This window comes from Sesamum indicum, linkage group LG9, assembly GCF_026168435.1.
Source record: "Sesamum indicum cultivar Baizhima isolate 11 linkage group LG9, ASM2616843v1, whole genome shotgun sequence".
Taxonomy (NCBI): Eukaryota; Viridiplantae; Streptophyta; class Magnoliopsida; order Lamiales; family Pedaliaceae; genus Sesamum; species Sesamum indicum.
The window spans coordinates 7,843,014-7,861,561 of record NC_142665.1 but is presented as its reverse complement, the minus strand read 5'-3'; the positions used below and the strand labels follow the sequence as shown (position 1 = coordinate 7,861,561).

The following is an 18,548-nucleotide window of genomic DNA, read 5'->3' as shown; positions in this document are numbered from 1 at the left end:
AATACGAAATTATTTAAAAGGGTTATTGGCAATTTTTGTCCCCTAACTATAGGCCATTTTCGTTTTAGTCCCGTAAGTTTCTAGGGTTTCAATTTGGTTCCGTAAAACTGAAAAATTCTCAATTTCAGTCCAAATTTGGTCGAAAAAATGCGTGGGTCGCCGGAAAAAGTTACATGCGATGCATGTGACTTTTTAAATTGGGGGCTAGATCGTGATTGGCTGGAGAAGTTGATGTGGCGCAGACGTGGCGCCCAAATGAAAATTTAAAAAAAAAAAACTGACGGACGTGGATTTTTAATCCACGTCAGCTGCTGACTTGGATTTAAAGGAAAAAGAAGCACAAACAGAAGGGAAATCAAAATCGCGAAATCGCCCACCAGTCGCCGCCACCTTCTCTCTTGAATTCCGCCGTCGTTACTTGGAATTTCTGGTCACCACATATACCATTCGATTCCCCATAGCAAGGAGAACAAAACCCCTCAACCAATTTTGAGATCCCACCACGACAGCGACTGTGCTTTGAAATTGACCGACGCAGACAATTCCTGTAGAAGGGTGTTAGCGTATTATTTTTTAATAAATGTTGGTGTAAGCTTTACCTCTTAATAGGGTGTAGTTTTAATTACAATTATAATCTTAATAGATAGTTGTAATTTTACAAAAGTTAACCTCAGACAGTGTTAGTGTAGTTTATCCATAAAATTATGGAATTTTTAAGACATTAGTAATAATATGTAAATAATTTGAAGGAATTTATCAAGATTTTATATAATTATATTTTAAAAAATTTAATTAAACAAAATACCTATGTTGTCAAAATTGCGAGTGGAGAATGTTCTTGCGGCAAGTGGACTCAATTTGGTATTCCTTGCAGTCACGTTCAAAATGTATGCACTGCATATATGATTAATGTTGCTTTAATAGTAAAGGATTATTATAATATAATGGCTTACAATAATACATATTCCAAGTCCTTTGAACTTGTGCATTTTGAAGATTATTGGGATGTCCCCGGATTTGAGTTGGTCACGGCACTACTATTCGTATCTATTCATGCCCTAGTTGAAATCACACATCACGTATTAACGAGATGGATTGGGCGCAAACGCGTGCAAGACAACAAGCCCAACAAAAAATTTTTCTACACAATCAACTGTGCTGGTACTGGGTTGTCAAGAATAATAGTATAGTTCATTATATTTTTTACAATTGTACAAAAAAATATACAATATTATATTTATATACTTAATTGTAATTATTTAAATTAATATAATTTTAATATTATGATTTTTTAGACTTTAATATGTTGTTAAAAATTAATTTATATAATTAATTTATAAAAAAATTAATTAAATATAATATTTTAAAAAATAAAAAATTGCTCAAGTCGAGATTTGAAATCACGACTTGGCAATTTTTTTTTAAAAAAATAATTTTTAATTAGAGTCGCGGTTCCGTAATATTAATATTAATATATTTATTTAAATTATATTAATATAATTTAATTATTTTTTATTAATAAAAAATAATTAACCCCTTTATCATCCATCGGAATTATAATTTTAATGTCCATAATTGAAGATAGATCCCATCATGCAAATACCACCAAACCCCTCTCTGTCCGTTTCTTCTCTTTCCCTTAAAGAAAGAAGCTCTCTTGTTACCACCTCACTCTCAAGTAGCAGCACTTCTCTTCTCTCTATTTCTTTATTCACTTCTGTCTCTTATTTCTGGGTGATCAAGAACAAATCTTGATACCAAAGCTTCCATCTTTTTCCTTTTCTTTTTGGGTTTTCTCCTCGCTATTTTAGTGCCTAATTCGAAACCCAAATCAGGATAGGCTGCTCTCGTTCTGTTCTGCAGCCGGGATTGCACAAGAAAATGGGAGGTAAAATCCCACTATCACTGGAAGTGAATTTTGAGTTGTAAATCTGGGCATGTCAAGATTTATGTTTTTTTTTCTCTCTTTTTTGAACTTTTTGATTGGGGTGAATTTGCAGGTGGTGAAGTGGGTCTCACAAGTTCAAATCTTTGGTTGGCTCAAGACCCCAGCAAGAGATGGGCTGAAATATTTTTTCTTCTCTATACTCCCTTTTGGCTCACTCTCTGCCTTGGAATTGTTGTTCCCTACAAACTTTATGAGGTATTTCACACTCATGGACATGGCTTTTCTCTTGGATGTATCGAATTTGTTCATGTCAGTGTACGAGTAACAATGCTTCTGGTTGATTTAGTTGACTAAGTTTGTTGGTGGTGTTTAGTGTATAGTGTGAAGTGAACTGTTGTGCCACAGAGAAAGAAGAAACATATAGATACTCAAATTATTAGATGAATAACATGGATGAGGAATTGGAAATGTTTGAACTGATGGAAGAACCACATTAATAGTAGGATGGGGACATTTTTTCTGGGAAAATCAGTTCTGCGAAATTCGTCGTTGGCTCCAAATTATGCAGATGGCAAGATTTGAATCCAATAGCTAGTTTAATTTACCCACTAATACCAGCTACTTGATAGTTTGCTTTTCATTTAGTATACTATTTTGGAACAGGACTTATTTTACTTGGCATTTTCATGTTCCATGTCTGCTTGGCATTATCCTAACTTTTCTACTCTTTTGTCAGAATTTCACGGAGTTGGAGTACCTGCTTATAGGACTTGTTTCAGCACTCCCTGCTTTCATTATACCTATGATCTTTGTTGGAAAGGTAAACTGAGAATTGCTTCGTTGTGCTTGAATAAATTCATCTTGTGACACAGAATTGTATTTAACTTTGAGATGTAATGATATATGATGCTAGAAGGTCATTTCCAGTGGCCTGTTGGCAGAAGTGACTGACGTCTATATCTTAGTCCGTCCCACTTATGTAGAATTTATTCCTTTTCGTAGGATACCACAAACTAGAAGTCAAGTCACCAAACTATATATTTTTCAGGAATTTTCTAAGTGCCTAATATGCTAGGATACAACTTGAGGAATATTTATTTTACAGTAATTATATACAGTCAATCTGATGAACTGCTTTGCAGCTTTTCCTTTCATGTTGTCAATGTGTCTAATATTTATTTTCTTTTCCAGGCGGATAGCACCTTATGTTGGAAGGATCGTTATTGGGTTAAAGTAAGTACTGTTAGTTGCTAAAAATCCTATTAATCATCTGTAAGATTCTTTCAAATGCTCATCCTTTACATCTGTCTATATCGATTATTTCTCAAAGGCCCATTCAGACAGGGCAATGGGACGGCTGATTGCATGGATGACATATAATCAAAGAACACTAACTGCAGTGTGTAATGAAATGCATGATGAAATTCTAGTGTCCCAGCTTGTAGATAGCTTAATATCTACAGAAAAAGTGAAACCTGTTCTGGCGTTATGGTGGAAAAGTGTTATTTTTCTCTTTCTATTGAAGCTATGTTAGGATAGTTGCTGCTCTTGCCCAAAAAAATTGAAATGATGTTGGATGATGAAAGTTTGAGATAGAGAATTCCTTTGGATAGACCAGAATCATATTAGTAGCTTGCACCAAACATATTCCTTACTAGTGTTACTTAGTTTGGAAGCAAAGTGTTAACTTCATTTATTTTGTTATCGTTGAAATGCTTGACAAAGCGAATGATAAAATGGTTCAACCAAGCTACTTCTGTCTATTTACTGGCTACCAAATTCCAATTCTGTTATACTTGCTTTTGTTGCCGACCCTGCTGTAACTAGAAAATTGTTGTTCTGCCAGGCTAGTCTCTGGATCATACTTTTCAGTTACGTTGGGAATTACTTCTGGACCCACTATTTTTTCACAGTCTTGGGTGCCTCATATACATTCCCATCATGGAAGATGAATAATGTGAGCTAAACAACTGTATTTGGTTTCCTTGAATTGCAAATTTTGTTAGTTCATTAGCGTTGACAGTATAATAACGTTCTGCAGGTACCACATGCAACTTTCCTTCTCACACATGTGTGCTTCTTGTTTTACCATGTTACATCAAATCTGACACTTCGCAGAATCCAGCATTCTATTGCTCACTTGCCAGAGAAAACACAGTTGCTTTTTAGAGCTGCCTGGATTCTAGCTCTTTCATATTTCATAGCATATCTGGAGACTTTAGCTATTTCAAATGTAAGTAAAATGATGGTTTATAAGGTGTATTTTCTTTTGTTCCCACGGCACTATGTTTGCTGCTGTATCAATCTTCATTAATCTTCTGCTTTTATCATGTGCAGTTTCCTTATTACGAATTCGTCGACCGAGCTTCCATGTACAAAGTTGGCTCCTTGTTTTATGCAATTTATTTCTTTGTTAGCTTCCCTATGTTCATGAGGTAAATGTTTAATTCCCCCGGCAACAGCACTCTCTCCTTTTTCTGTGTGTGCACGCGTGTGCGAGACACAAGTTTGCGTCCTGATTTGTCTCAATCTTTTAAGTTTATGACTAGTTGTAGCTGTGAATTTGAGGTATCTGAGGTATTATTGCTTGTTTGCTGTCTTTTACCAAGGAAGGAAACAAAAGTCTCCACCTATAAAGTGATATAATGATACAGAACTAGAAATCAAGAAACCATACAAGAACGTAGATTCATAAATGGCTAAAAAAGGACGAGAAGGACAAGCACTCAGATTGGAGATAAACAGCCTAGATGGCAATCCAACTACTGAAATTCATTTATACTATAATATTGATCATATTACTGATATTGAATGAAAACTGATTTAACAGCACATGTTTGCAAATGCTGGTCAGGATTGATGAGAAACCTGGTGATCGCTGGAATTTGCCCAGAGTGGCCATTGATGCATTAGGCGCTGCAATGCTAGTCACCATTATACTTGACTTATGGCGTCTTTTCCTTGGCCCGATTGTTCCGCTCCCAGATGCGAAACAATGCTCTCAACCAGGACTGCCATGGTTCCCTGAAAGCGCCTAGGCCTTGCATTTGTGTGGACATATATCAGTAGTCGAGTGTGCGGCCGAGGTAGCTACAGAAGTTCATTCATCTTTGTTGTTAGATTGTTTGGACAGTTTTTCTGTTAAGCTAGTTCTTGTGGCCTTCTGTAACTTTTATCTGTCCAGGACATCCCCATTTATGGGAAGATGTTTGCCCTCTTTCCACATCACGTACTGATATTTGATGGCAAGTTGAAGCTTTCATGCATGGCCCTTATGGTCATTTCGTCAATCAAATGTTAAAAGTTACAAAATTTGATGATGACCCATTATCATTTCCACCCTAGGTAGATGATAGTAGTTATGGTTCAAATCAATCATTCCACGGCACTAACACCCACATTAGTAGGGTTCTTACACTCATGTTTGTTTCTGAATGATTGTTACGTTAATAATCCATCTTCGTCTTTTGCTGGTGTTAACCATATCGCCAGTCGGAAATAATTGCACTGCCCTCCTCGAACGTTTATTGTAATTATATGTAGATTCTACGTGGTTTAAGAAATTATATCGAGTAATCTTGATATTTGTTTTTGTCTAACAAATGAATTATTTTATTAAATTTTTAAAAAAATTTCGTCCACTCTATTTAATTTTTTATAAATTTTTATTTTTAAAAAAAATAATAAAATACAATAAGGACAAAGTTTATAATCTCATAACTCCATCCAAAGATTACATAATTTTTTCAAATATCAAGAAAGATATTTGTAATTTTTCAAATAATGAGGAGATATTCGCCTCAGAAAAGTTGGTATAATATTTACCCTATATATAATGTTAGCGATTAGAAAAATGCTTGAAAAGCTTAAAACAAGAAACAAGCAAACATAGAAGAACATAACATGGATTCACCCAAATCTTTTGATGTTTGTATTCTTTTTTAAACTCGTGTGAGTCCGTCATCTTGCTATTTGGACGTCATTAACCCGTCGTGTTGATACAATTGCGCACGCACTAATAAGAAATCCGACAACTTATTATACGTTGTATACAAATGATAAGTGCTCATTACTTCTTGGGAATGGGGTAATTTTGCAGTAATGGGCATATATAAAGTACAAGAATTATAAAGATTTTGAAATGATTGAGGGACGACAGTTCGCCAACTTCAACCATTTGTTGGGGGATGCGTTAATAGACATTATGCAACATATTGGATCCATTCAAATTCATTAATTGCAACATTATCAATGCATCAACCAAAAAACTTTCACCAAAGATATCAACGACATGCTAACTTATGAAATATGTCGTGCAAATTACTGCTTATCACGTCTATTTCTGAAACAAGAATAAGTCTCTAATTGCATAAACAAACATCTTAAATAAATTATAGTGCAATTTGATTTATTTAATTTATATTTAGGGATCTCTTTCGTTTCTGCTGTATCCCCACCCCCACCCCCCAACAAAGAAAAGAGGCCATTTGGCTGGAGTCCTGTATATTTTCCATTTTTTTTAGTGTTTAAATATTGTAAATTCAATTCTTGACTAATTCATATATACGGTATGATTGAGATTCATATGGAAGTAGCTTCCCATTATAATGTAGCTCAAATAATGTTAGAATGTGAAGGAGTTAATTGTCAAACCTTGAGCCAGCTATTTGCTTCTATTATGTATTTTTTTATTTGCTTGTATTAAATAGTGCATTTTCACTTGGATATTGCTCACTATATAAGGGGCTAACATCTCTTCATTCTTCAAACATAGAGTTGGAGCTTCTAAAGATGGAAATCCACACAAAACCAGGGCAGCTGCCCTTACTAATATGTGCTCTGGCGATTTGCTTCATTGCCTCTCAAGTTGCAGCCTATAAGCCTTACGTTTATGCTTCCCCACCCCCACCACCAAAGAAATACTACTACAGCTCACCTCCACCACCACCATACCAATACAAGTCACCACCACCTCCGAAACACGTAGAGCATCCTGAATATACCTACAAGTCGCCACCCCCACCACCCAAGAAATACTACTACAGCTCACCTCCGCCACCACCGTACAAGTACAAGTCACCACCACCTCCAAAACACGTTGAGCATCCTCAATATACCTACAAGTCGCCACCCCCACCACCCAAGAAATACTACTACAGCTCACCTCCGCCACCACCGTACCAGTACAAATCACCACCACCTCCGAAACACGTTGAACATCCTAAATATACCTACAAGTCGCCGCCCCCACCACCCAAGAAATACTACTACAGCTCACCTCCACCACCACCATACCAGTACAAGTCACCACCACCTCCAAAACACGTAGAGCGTCCTGCATATACCTACAAGTCGCCACCCCCACCACCCAAGAAATACTACTACAGCTCACCTCCGCCACCACCGTACCAGTACAAATCACCACCACCTCCAAAGCACGTTGAGCATCCCGAATATACCTACAAGTCGCCACCCCCACCACCCAAGAAATACTTCTACAGCTCACCTCCGCCACCACCGTACCAGTACAAATCACCACCACCTCCAAAACACGTTGAGCATCCCGAATATACCTACAAGTCGCCGCCCCCACCACCCAAGAAATACTACTACAGCTCACCTCCGCCACCACCGTACCAGTACAAATCACCACCACCTCCAAAGCACGTTGAGCATCCCGAATATACCTACAAATCGCCGCCCCCACCACCCAAGAAATACTTCTACAGCTCACCTCCGCCACCACCGTACCAGTACAAATCACCACCACCTCCAAAACACGTTGAGCATCCCGAATATACCTACAAGTCGCCGCCCCCACCACCCAAGAAATACTATTACAGCTCACCTCCACCACCACCATACCAGTACAAGTCACCACCACCTCCGAAACAGGTAGAGCATCCTGAATATACCTACAAGTCGCCACCTCCACCACCCAAGAAATACTACTACAGCTCACCTCCGCCACCACCGTACCAGTACAAATCACCACCACCTCCAAAACATGTAGAGCATCCCGAATATTCCTACAAATCGCCACCCCCACCACCAAAGAAATACTTTTACAGCTCACCTCCACCACCACCATACCAATATAAGTCACCACCACCACCACCTAAACATATAGAACATCCTGAATATTCCTACAAATCTCCACCACCACCATACCACTACCAATCCCCGCCCCCACCTTCGCCATCTCCACCTCCACCGTATTACTATACATCTCCACCACCTCCATCACCATCCCCACCACCACCTTACTACTAAAATTCACCTCTTCCTAAACACTACCAAGGAAGCCCCTTTGTTGTTCGCTTTTTGTGTTAGAAGCACCTGATTTCATGTGGAACTGGTCGTCTTCAATCTCTTCAATTGTTTCTTTATCCTTTTGTAGTACATGCGTCAATAAGTGAGAGGTTCAATGAGGTTCTTGCTTTGTGTGTTCTTTTCTTGAGGTTTCTTTGTATCGATCTGTCTTGTATCAACAACTAATCTAAATTCATTTATATCTTTGAATTGAGAATCCCATGCAGTCATCATTTAAGGTTGGATCCAATGAGTTTATGTTCCATTCTTGCAATCTGATTGAGTTGATTTTTGCTGTCCAAATTGCTATCTACCAAGTTCCCTAATAAGTTGCAACAAAGTGGAAAAGGTTCACCCTAAAGAAAACAAAATTCTGTAGGAAAACCGCTAAGTTGCCAAAGCAATGGGAGCACAGGCCTCGTCATTACCATCTTTCCTTCGGTACCTTACTACCATAGATCACCACCTCGATCATCACCATTTCCTCCTATCTTACTACTATAAGTCATCCCCACAACCTTTGAATCACAAAGTATCTGAGTTTTATTCCTATAAGTCATCACCTGACCAACAAGAAAGTACTAGGATATCTCACCCTCCCACTATCACATTATCACAAGTCAACGCCAACTCAAGAAGACATGGGACATCCACAATATTCACAGAAGCGATGATCTCTAACCACTAAAGTACATATCACCCAACATTCAGATAATGATTTTAAAAAAGTGAGACAGGTCAAGAACAAACAAGATAACAAACATAAGATTCTCAGTTATATGTTCCCATCCACTCTATATATCCCATATTAGTCTAGGTACAAGAGCACCCACCGTTTTTATGAGCCGCTTCTGTCTTGTAATCTTCAGGAGGATTCTGTATAAGTGCTGTGCTCCAGAATCAATTACAAATGACAACCATCAGAATTCATTTCTTCGGCTCCATTATATTACCCCCCACATGGAAGAGAGCCTCTGACTAAGAGATTGCCATTTGAATCAACAATGTATTGCTTATGCTGCTACTGCTGACTTTTGGTCAAATTGTGATAAGTTCACTTGTGTCCTCGTGGAAGCATCCTTTCCTGGAATACATGATAGAAGCAACACATAATTTTGCAGTCTGCTCTGACAGTAAGGACGCATTGCAAATTCTTTGCTCTTTTTTGTTTCTCTAGTAATAAAACAGATCGAAGGAGTACACTCAAAACATCAAAAGGAAGGTCAACCACAGAGAAAATCACTAAATCATAGGAAACTTGCAATATACGAATAAAGCTACAGAGAACATATATGAGCAATAGCACTGCGAAGTCTGAGATGCACCAACATAAGGCGAATAAGACAAGTAACTCCAAGTATATTTTTGGATGTACTTGTGCTTTATGGTCCAGTAGTTGAGTAAACTTCGGCTTCGCCTCTACTGAGGATGCTTCATCTGTTTTCTAAGCAATATAACCATCTACAACCACATGAACAATAGCAAAAAACATAAAAACCTTTGTTTCAACTTACCTTCATCTTTTTCCACTTTTCTTCTGCTACGCCATAGAAGCCGAATTGGTGTTCCTGCAAATCCTGCACTTGATCTCAGTTGCTTCTCCATATATCTTCGGTATGTTTCTGGGAAAAGCTTTGAATCATTTACAAAGAACACAAAGGTAGGTGGCCTGATAGCTGCCTGTGAAAACTTCGTTTGTCAGGTCAATTAGTTCTTGCAATGCGATCTTCACACATTTCCATACATGCATTAACATATCGTCATGCACAAACTGGTAAGTATATATGAGGTATGTGAAACAGAACAAAGTGGTTGGATATTGATGTCAGTATGGTGCTTATCAACTGTACATGCTTCACTTACAATAAGGAATAAATTCAGTTGAAATGCAAGTCAAGTTTTTCAGAGTTCATTGACAGAAGTTAGACTACATACATGTCACAATAGAGACTCAGAACAGCATATGATTTCATTTTATATCGCATTGCTTGTAACATCCGATATAGATAAAAAGTTATTTAAGCAATTATCAGTTAAAGATGTGAGGGAACATTTTATGAGCAGTATTCATCTTGATCCAGTATAGTACCTGAGTGCAATAATAAACACGACCCCTTTTTCCGCCTCTAGTTCTTGGCGGTGCCTTGAATGCAACAGCTTCTCGTACCACTTGATTTAAGATTGCTGTTGATAACCTCCTTGATCTCTCTTTTTCAACCATACTAGCAGCCACAATGATCCTATAAAATAAAAAGTAGATCCAAACAAATGATGCACACAAAATAAAGGCAACACCAAAATTTTTATCTCTGCAATTAGACTTAAAAATACAGCGCGAAAGTAAAGACATAACATCAATCAAAGATATCTGCCGTACAAGATTTCAACATTTATACCTTAAGTTGATATATCAGTACAATAAAACTAGCTTTTGGCTTAAATGGACAAGGTGGTGATAACATATAATAGGAATGTTCTGAACACAGTATAACGACAGAGGAGGATTTATCAGCAACACAGAAGCTGATATGGACAACACTAAATTAGATAACAAAGGAAGTTCAGAATTTCAAAGGAGAATGTCCTTCCTGAAAAGATAGTGGATTTCGGAGGAGAATGTTCCTTCCTCATAATACGGAGGATTTAGAGATACTCTGTTTACTCACCACATATATCTCAGCATTCTTGCAACTGAATATAGTTTTGTCAGAGTTTTAGATATGTGAAGAGACAAACACAAAACAAAGATTTACGTGGTTTAGCCATATAGCCTACATCCATGAGACAAATACCCAAAGGCTAAATTATGTGATTCTCTCTTGATTTGAGGATATAATGTCCACCAATGTATATAGGTGAATTACATATGTTAATACTGGAAAATGGAGGAAATTTCCAAAATCAAATCATATAAATATCACAAGAATCACTTAGATATTGTTGTGACTCTCTTATGATTTTACAATTATTTGAAAAATCAATTCGTGATTCTCAAGTCTCCCCCTCATGTTGAACATGGAAATCTTTGATTGGAATGTTTAACTTGAACAATAGAAGTCAAACTTTTCTTCAATGTCTTGGATCACAATTTGAAACCTCAGCAATCAACAAACTGACCATATAGACCGATTGTCGGGGCGAGGCCGGAGAGGAGGTGAACGGAGGTCAAGGCGATGTCACACGCGTTCTTGAATAGAAACTTTCTGCACTCCTTGGCAGAAACAAGAAGGGTTGCACCCTTGAGCACCCAAGGATCTTAATACTACAACTCAATGTCTTGAAACTTTCTGCACTCCTGGGCAAAAACGTGAAGGGTTGTGCACTTGGGCACCCAAGGATCGAATACTACAAATCAATGTCTAGAAGCTTTCTACACTCCTGGGAAGAAATGAGAAGGATCGCACACTTGGGCACCCAAGGATCGAAAACTACAACTCACAGGTCACAGGCAGATTATACCATGTCAGAATTCTACATATGTAAAAACAAGATATGTCAAGGGAGAAACAAAAGACAAAGATTTATATGGTTGGGCAATATGGCCTATGTCCATGACACAAATGCCCAAATGGCTAAATTATGTTCTTGTGTCTTGATTTGAGGATATAACATCCATCTATTTATAAAGGTGAATTACATATGTCAATAATGGAAATAGAGGAAATCTACAAATCATATAAATATCACAACAATCACTTAGATATTATTGTGATTCTCTTTTGAATTTACAATTATTTGAAGAATCAATTCGTGATTCTCAACAAGTAGCACCGCTACATACATATCAAAGCATTGACGCGATTCACTCATTTAATTTAATTTTGTTATACCAAAGGGGAGGGATGGAGGTTTGGCTGGGGACTTTAGCATGTGAAGTTAAGAAGATGATAATAAACTTTTGGCAAACAAGACAAAAATTCAAAGCGACAAGCAAGAGATTAAGTAGAGATGTTGCACATGCATGCATATCTAATTATTATTTCGAAACATACTTTTCAACACTCTGCCCTTGTATTGCTGTTGAGTACACAATGGGTGCCCAGTTAAGAATGCGGAGCTTCCCCCTGACATCTTCCTCATAATGCATAGCAGTTTGCTGATTCTTATTGGGTATTGTGTCCCATTTATTCACAACAATTAGGCAACCCTTCCCTTCTTTTTCTATCCGTTCAGCAATCTTGAAATCCTTGGAAGTCAAAGCCATGGTAGTGTCAGTGGAAAATGTACTTCAAAAGAAAACAAGGAACAGACAGAAAGAAAAATGCTAATGACAGATAATGGCAGTCATCAATAACAGAAATTCAACTTTAAAGCTAATTTGCCAGCAATTCTCCAAATGAAATATGAAGACTGTTTTTCATCGTGGTGACACAAGGATCCACCTTTCCACTTCCGAAGTCAGGAAATTTCAATATGTTCACAAGGGTATTCAGAAGTCAAACATACTAATATATGAACATATAAATACATGCATGCTAAACTATCTGCCATGTAAGTAGCAAAATCTATTTAGGATGTCTGAATTAATTGGTCTTGCTTATGAACCATCATAACATATATGAAATCAGAAAAATTCTCAATTCACCATCTTACCCAATGATAACGCCATTCATAAAGATCAACCAAATAGCAAATCTGTGCACTAGTTACCTGTTCTGTTATGCAGGCCATAGCTTCAATGACAAGGGCAACAACATCAGAACGACGAACGGCACGAAATGCTCGATTCACAGACAGAGCTTCGGTGGTGCTACCTGATGAAGCTACAGCTGCTCTCTTTCTGATACCTGCCGTATCTATAAGACGGAATTTCTGCAGCAGATGATACTTATGTTAACGTCAATAGTTTCCATTTGTCAAAGGTAGGACTCGACGCCTCTTATGCTTCCCGTGCCATTATATGAAGAGAAAGATGACTGCAAGGACCATCTTCTGACCTACCCAGCTCTACGGGATATAAGTATCCGGGTAACTGAATAACATGGGAGAAGAAGACACCACGTGCATAAGATTATAAAAAATCACGGATCCTTGGACCTGGATTCTTGTTTCTAATCTCTGAGGGAAGGCTGTACATGAGCAACCTTAGAAGTTTCAGTTCTGTGGGTCACATTGTCAATTTTCCTTACTTCAAACTTGCTGAAAGTACAGACCCTGCTTTTTAGCTACTTACGCTACTTGAAATGATTAGAACTTTTTTTTGAGTGTGATCTCAGGAACTCTGATCAAACACAATATGAATAACATCATTTCACACGTGATCACAATACACACAGCAATGGAATAAGTGTGCAACATCAAATTGCTGATTCAGGAATATGTAAATCTAGACAATCAGATTCGGTTCGTCAAGGGTGAAAGCTAGTGTCAAACCTAGAGAATTTCACATTGAAAAAGAAAAAAGAAAACTGAAAGTGCATATAAGTGAGCTTTTTTGGAATATGACATTAGCTGAACAAAGAATATAGATCCATTCAAAAGTCAAAGAGACAAGCCTCAAATGTTTATCTGGTTTTGAATGCAGACTACATTGGTTGGGCAGAAACTTATAAATCTTGTTACTATTAGAAAGGCAAGACCAACCTGGCCGTCTGAACCAGTAAATTCAGTATCTATGGCATCACGAGTAGTTCCACTGATGGGACTGACAATGGTCCTGTCCTCCCCAACCAAAGCATTCAAAATACTACTTTTACCGACATTTGGTCGACCAACTATTGCAATAGCCGGAACATATTCTTCTACATGATTCTCTGTCTCCTGCAAGGAATCATCAATAGGATAGTCATCTTTTTTCCATTCATTTCTATTAACTAAATATATTTGAACATATTGAAGAAAAACCTTGACAGTGTCCCAAGTGATAAAGAATACAGCGTTCGATTACAGATCAGTAGAATAAGTAAAGAGTAGGGATAAGATATATTTGTTTATGCTCCAAATTCAGCTTTTAAGTCAAGACCGGATGCTGTGCTTAGGCAACTTGCCAGCAGTGAAAAGTATTCGGGTCAGCTTCTAGTGGTAAAAACAGCCACATAAATGCAATTTTCCAATGAGTAAAAAGAAGAATGCAGAATCAAGTTTTGTTACATAGGCTTTCGATCGAAAAGATTGAGAAGCAAAGCAGCCCATACTTAGATCCATTTTCCTGACGGACCACAAATGATGGAATGACTGGCTGATGTTGGCCCTAGTAAGAGTATCGTTTAAGCAAAGCTTGTGATCCTGGAGTACCTCTGCAGGAACTTTGTGGTGCAAACATAATAGAACACATGACCAAGGACTGTACTAAACAGCAGGGCAACCAGATCCAATATCCCATGGGTGGAAGGATCATGTAGAAAGATGAAGATTGTTAAGTGTTTCCACATGAACAAGAGTTCTTGTATCTTAAGAAGTATGGTTTTGCATGTCTATACAAGCTCGAAACCTCCATCTACAATAGTTAGTGTAAGATAATGCCTGTGCACAAACACTAAAGAACAGTCTCCTCCAGCAAACTACTCAAACTCATTCACCCTAAATAAAACTATCTTAGAAAACTTCAGAAAACAGAACAAATAATGCTTCATAAGCAAAGTTTTGTAACATTTATCCTGCAAAGCATATTGCTCAGTCATAAGAAGGATCAACGAAACAAAGGTATAATACGAAGCATCTCTCTGCATGGTGCACACATATTCACCTCAAGCTTCTTCAATTGAGAGCAGACAGAATCAAGAAGCTCCCCAGTTCCACTCCCAGATATAGCAGATATGGGAAGGGGTGAATACCTATCAAATCATGGAAATGAGAACCCACGGTTAACACCAGCTGCCAAGGAAATAGTCCAAGAGATATATATTCCCTGTTTGAGCTGATCAAACACAAGTTCTTGTGCTATTAGATGGACATCATTATAGTAACCGTTGGAATATGCATACATATAGATACAGATGTATCTATACAGCAGTAACATGATAATGGATTAGTAACATAGTAAATGGTCGAATAAAGTAGTCATGTCACCAACTCTCTCTTTCAAGAGAGGGTGACTTAAGAGATGGGTGAAATCAGTGACTACAAATGTATGATGTAACATGCTATTGTATGTACTACTGTAAATGGGAGAGTGTTGGTCATTGTTTTTCACCCATCCTCTCCTCTCTCTTCCTCTCTCTGTCGTTTCTTCTAGTGTTTGCTTGAAGGAAACCTAAGTTCATTGTAGTCTCTCTTCCTTTTTATATACTGAACCATAGAAACTCTCCATGTTTGCATGACTTATGCACCATATAAATGATAAATATTCGTAGGATTGAAATGAAGAAGCTATTACTCACCCCAAAGCCCAGAACTCTGATGCTTGCATGAGTCCCTTACGAGGAGATTCACATTTGTTGACAGCAAGAGAAATACTTTTGTGTGAATAGTTCTTCCGCAGCCAATCCCCTATTTCAATGTCCGCAGCAGTTAGACCTGCCTGTTAATAGTTCATCATAGACTGCCCACAACAAACAGGACTCGCACTCTATCACAATAATATAGCAATAGGTAAAAGAAATTTCCATTAAATTAACAATAAAAAAGTACAAGAAATGGTAGTTTCCAGATGTCTTTAAAACTTGTCTAGCCAGAGAAGACCCCTGACTCTAGCTTGCATTTCAGGCATCTAATCCAGACAAATTGTAGTTAAAAACCTTTTGCCTCAATAACAGAGAAGGAATGACTTTTTAGGATACCACTTTTTCTTTCTTTTTTTTTATTTCCCCCAAAACCAGCAAGCTGCACATAAATCAGTTACCACACAAAAATTTTCCATCCGAACTTGGCCACCAATATTATCATTATCAGACTATCCAGTCTTAGTTTAGTTCTTCTAAACTTCATCCAAAGTATATAATATCTGTCAATATGTTTGGATTTATCAGCATCAGTTAGATAAATAGGAACAATTTCCCAAAATAGAAGAACCATACTTGACCATCAACTAGGAATATGATGACGGATGACTCTTCCACGGCAACAGTAGCTTGTCTCTCTACCATTGAAGGCATCCTCGCAACAGCAGCCTCCCTGGAGGCAAGAGGAATTCCCTCCATGCCAATGGTTGTGGATATAGCTAGTTCTTCCATAACATCATCCTGGGACTTTGAAATTGTAAGTACACCTCCAGTATCCACAACCATAAATTCATAGTCACCCCAATATGCTCTACCATACAAACGATCCCTTGTAACACCAGGTTCATCAACCACAATGGCTTTGTTCCCCTGCAAACAGGCAACTCGAATAAATGAAGCTTTGCTCATAAAGTTAAAAAAAAAAAGAAGAAGAAACTCACAAACAAGAAACAAAACAACTTATAAAATTACATTTTCCAGGCTACTGCATACTTGACTTCATCCTGGCAAAAGCAATTGCACCAAAGAATGACAATACATACCCCGACAAGACGATTAAACAGTGCTGATTTACCAACATTGGGCCTTCCCACTATTGCCACCCTTGGAAGAAGATGATCAGGAATCTGTGAAAAGATTCAATTGGCAGGAAATCAACACATAAAAGAAATTTATTACAATCCATCGTGCCAAGATGAACAAAGCAACAGATGCTTATATGTAGCATTTACGAAATCCAGATGTCTGCAATATAACTTTCATATGATCGAATAAATTCTCCTACTTTCTTGGACTACCATAAAGTGTGCTCACATTTACCATTACCGAAAGTGTGCTCGCATTGACAATTATCAAACCCTCACTTTTCTTGTGATAATCACAAGATATACCAGCCTTGACAACATACTTCTAATGAATCAAGTAACAGATGGGGAGAAAATGCCAAGCTTTAAAATCTAGAAACCATGTGAAGTTTACAGAGTCAATTAATGCATTTCCAGTGTTGTGCAAAGTTTGCTGTATTAATGTGTATACTTCCCTTCACTTTGAGACAACTAACATAAGAAGAGGACCGATCCAGAAGACAATTGAAGAGAATAAATAATGACCAAGACAAGAGTTTCACTGACATTGCTACCAGTATTTGTCCGTCTCTTCTGCTTTCCCCGAGTTTCCTTTTGATTGGAAACATCATCTTCTGAAATCATCAAAGATATATGGGATGTAAGCATCTATACATAATGCACAGAGTACTCCACAGGCACCTGTCAATTAATTTTCCAGTGTGTTCATTGATTACTAACAATCAGTTCCATATCACATTTGAAGTCCTCTGGAAACTTAAAAGAAAAGGTAAAATCTCAAATTCACTCTTCCACTTAAAACCTATAATTCATGAAACAACATGAGCTCTGAAATCCTTCTATAACATATCCCTCCTCATAAACAACTAATCCTATTGTCAGAGTTTGTGTATTCAGTATCACTCACGCATTATTCCAACTATACATCTTGGAAGCAAAGGAATCAAGATTGCAAAAGAAACGCAAAAGTCATGATCAAGAATAAACATAAAGCATGCCTTTCTGCATTCCAGCGCCATGGCAATGAAAATGATTAAAGATAAAACAAGAAAACCCAGAAAAGTGTCGAGAATTCAAGAAACGGACCGATTTTCAATTCGCGTGACAAGGAAACAGAGAAGTCCTTCACGACTTGCTTGGCCTCACGCTCAAATTCTTGGACGTCAAATCTCTCCGGCTCCTCGTCGGATGACCATTCTTCTTCCAACAACTCTTCCTCATCAAGCACCGCCTCGTGCTCATTATCCTCATGTATCTCTCCCAACAACAAATCCTCCTTTTGTGTGTTTGTGGAGATATTGGCGGCGGATAAGGGAGGAAGAAGTGGGCTCCGAAGGTGAAGTTGGGGGCGGCGTTTGGGGGAGAGAGAGAAGGCAGTTGGAGAAGGAAAAGAATTTGGGAAAGGAGAGAGTAGAAAGCAATTCTTAGAGAAAGGAATTAAGGTACATATGTCCAATGACGACATATTCTATCTCTCCACTCTGTCTATGTGCGCCTGAGAGAGAGAGGTTTAACGGTGAGAGACGAAGGTTTATCCTTCAAACTTTCTTGCTTCTTTCCTATACAAAGGCTACAACAGCAACTGTGCGGATAATTTCAGATAGACTGTATTCCAGGGCATTCTTTTGAAATTCATTTTAATTATAAATATATATTTGAAAAAAATTATAAATACACCTAAAAATATAAATATTCTAACAAATACTCCAACAATGAGCTATCACATGGAGTATTAATAATTTTATAAAGATATTTATAACTTTTTAAACAATGACAAAGTATTTATAATTATAGTAAATTTCAAAAAAGCCCATCAAATATGTAGAATAGTTTTTACTGCCAAAAGAACTTGTATGTTCCCAGTTGTAGTAGAAAGGAGTTGAG

General features: G+C 37.6%; 3 protein-coding genes across 3 annotated transcripts; 2 read left to right on the top strand and 1 right to left on the bottom strand.

The window, feature by feature from the left end:
* The first annotated feature begins 1,594 nt into the window (after window positions 1-1,594).
* Window positions 1,595-5,208, top strand: CPI1 (cyclopropyl isomerase). Its single transcript, XM_011092066.3, has 8 exons — window positions 1,595-1,888; window positions 2,001-2,143; window positions 2,625-2,708; window positions 3,080-3,121; window positions 3,735-3,845; window positions 3,930-4,121; window positions 4,226-4,323; window positions 4,743-5,208. Exons 1-8 carry the CDS (start codon window positions 1,882-1,884, stop codon window positions 4,924-4,926), a joined length of 861 nt encoding a protein of 286 aa, XP_011090368.1. The 5' UTR covers window positions 1,595-1,881; the 3' UTR covers window positions 4,927-5,208.
* Window positions 5,209-6,670: 1,462 nt separating this feature from the next.
* LOC105171164 (uncharacterized) lies at window positions 6,671-8,417 on the top strand. Its single transcript, XM_020696660.2, has one exon. The coding sequence runs from the start codon at window positions 6,680-6,682 to the stop codon at window positions 8,159-8,161; it is 1,482 nt and encodes a 493-aa protein (XP_020552319.2). The 5' UTR covers window positions 6,671-6,679; the 3' UTR covers window positions 8,162-8,417.
* Window positions 8,418-8,871: 454 nt separating this feature from the next.
* EMB2738 (GTP-binding family protein) lies at window positions 8,872-18,264 on the bottom strand. The gene is made up of 12 exons (XM_011092065.3): window positions 17,751-18,264; window positions 17,211-17,278; window positions 16,623-16,706; window positions 16,156-16,449; window positions 15,520-15,659; window positions 14,886-14,973; window positions 13,784-13,960; window positions 12,851-13,012; window positions 12,193-12,386; window positions 10,290-10,440; window positions 9,715-9,880; window positions 8,872-9,284 (listed from the first exon to the last, which is right to left on the bottom strand). Exons 1-12 carry the CDS (start codon window positions 18,127-18,129, stop codon window positions 9,214-9,216), a joined length of 1,974 nt encoding a protein of 657 aa, XP_011090367.1. The 5' UTR covers window positions 18,130-18,264; the 3' UTR covers window positions 8,872-9,213.
* Between the last annotated feature and the right edge of the window lie 284 nt (window positions 18,265-18,548).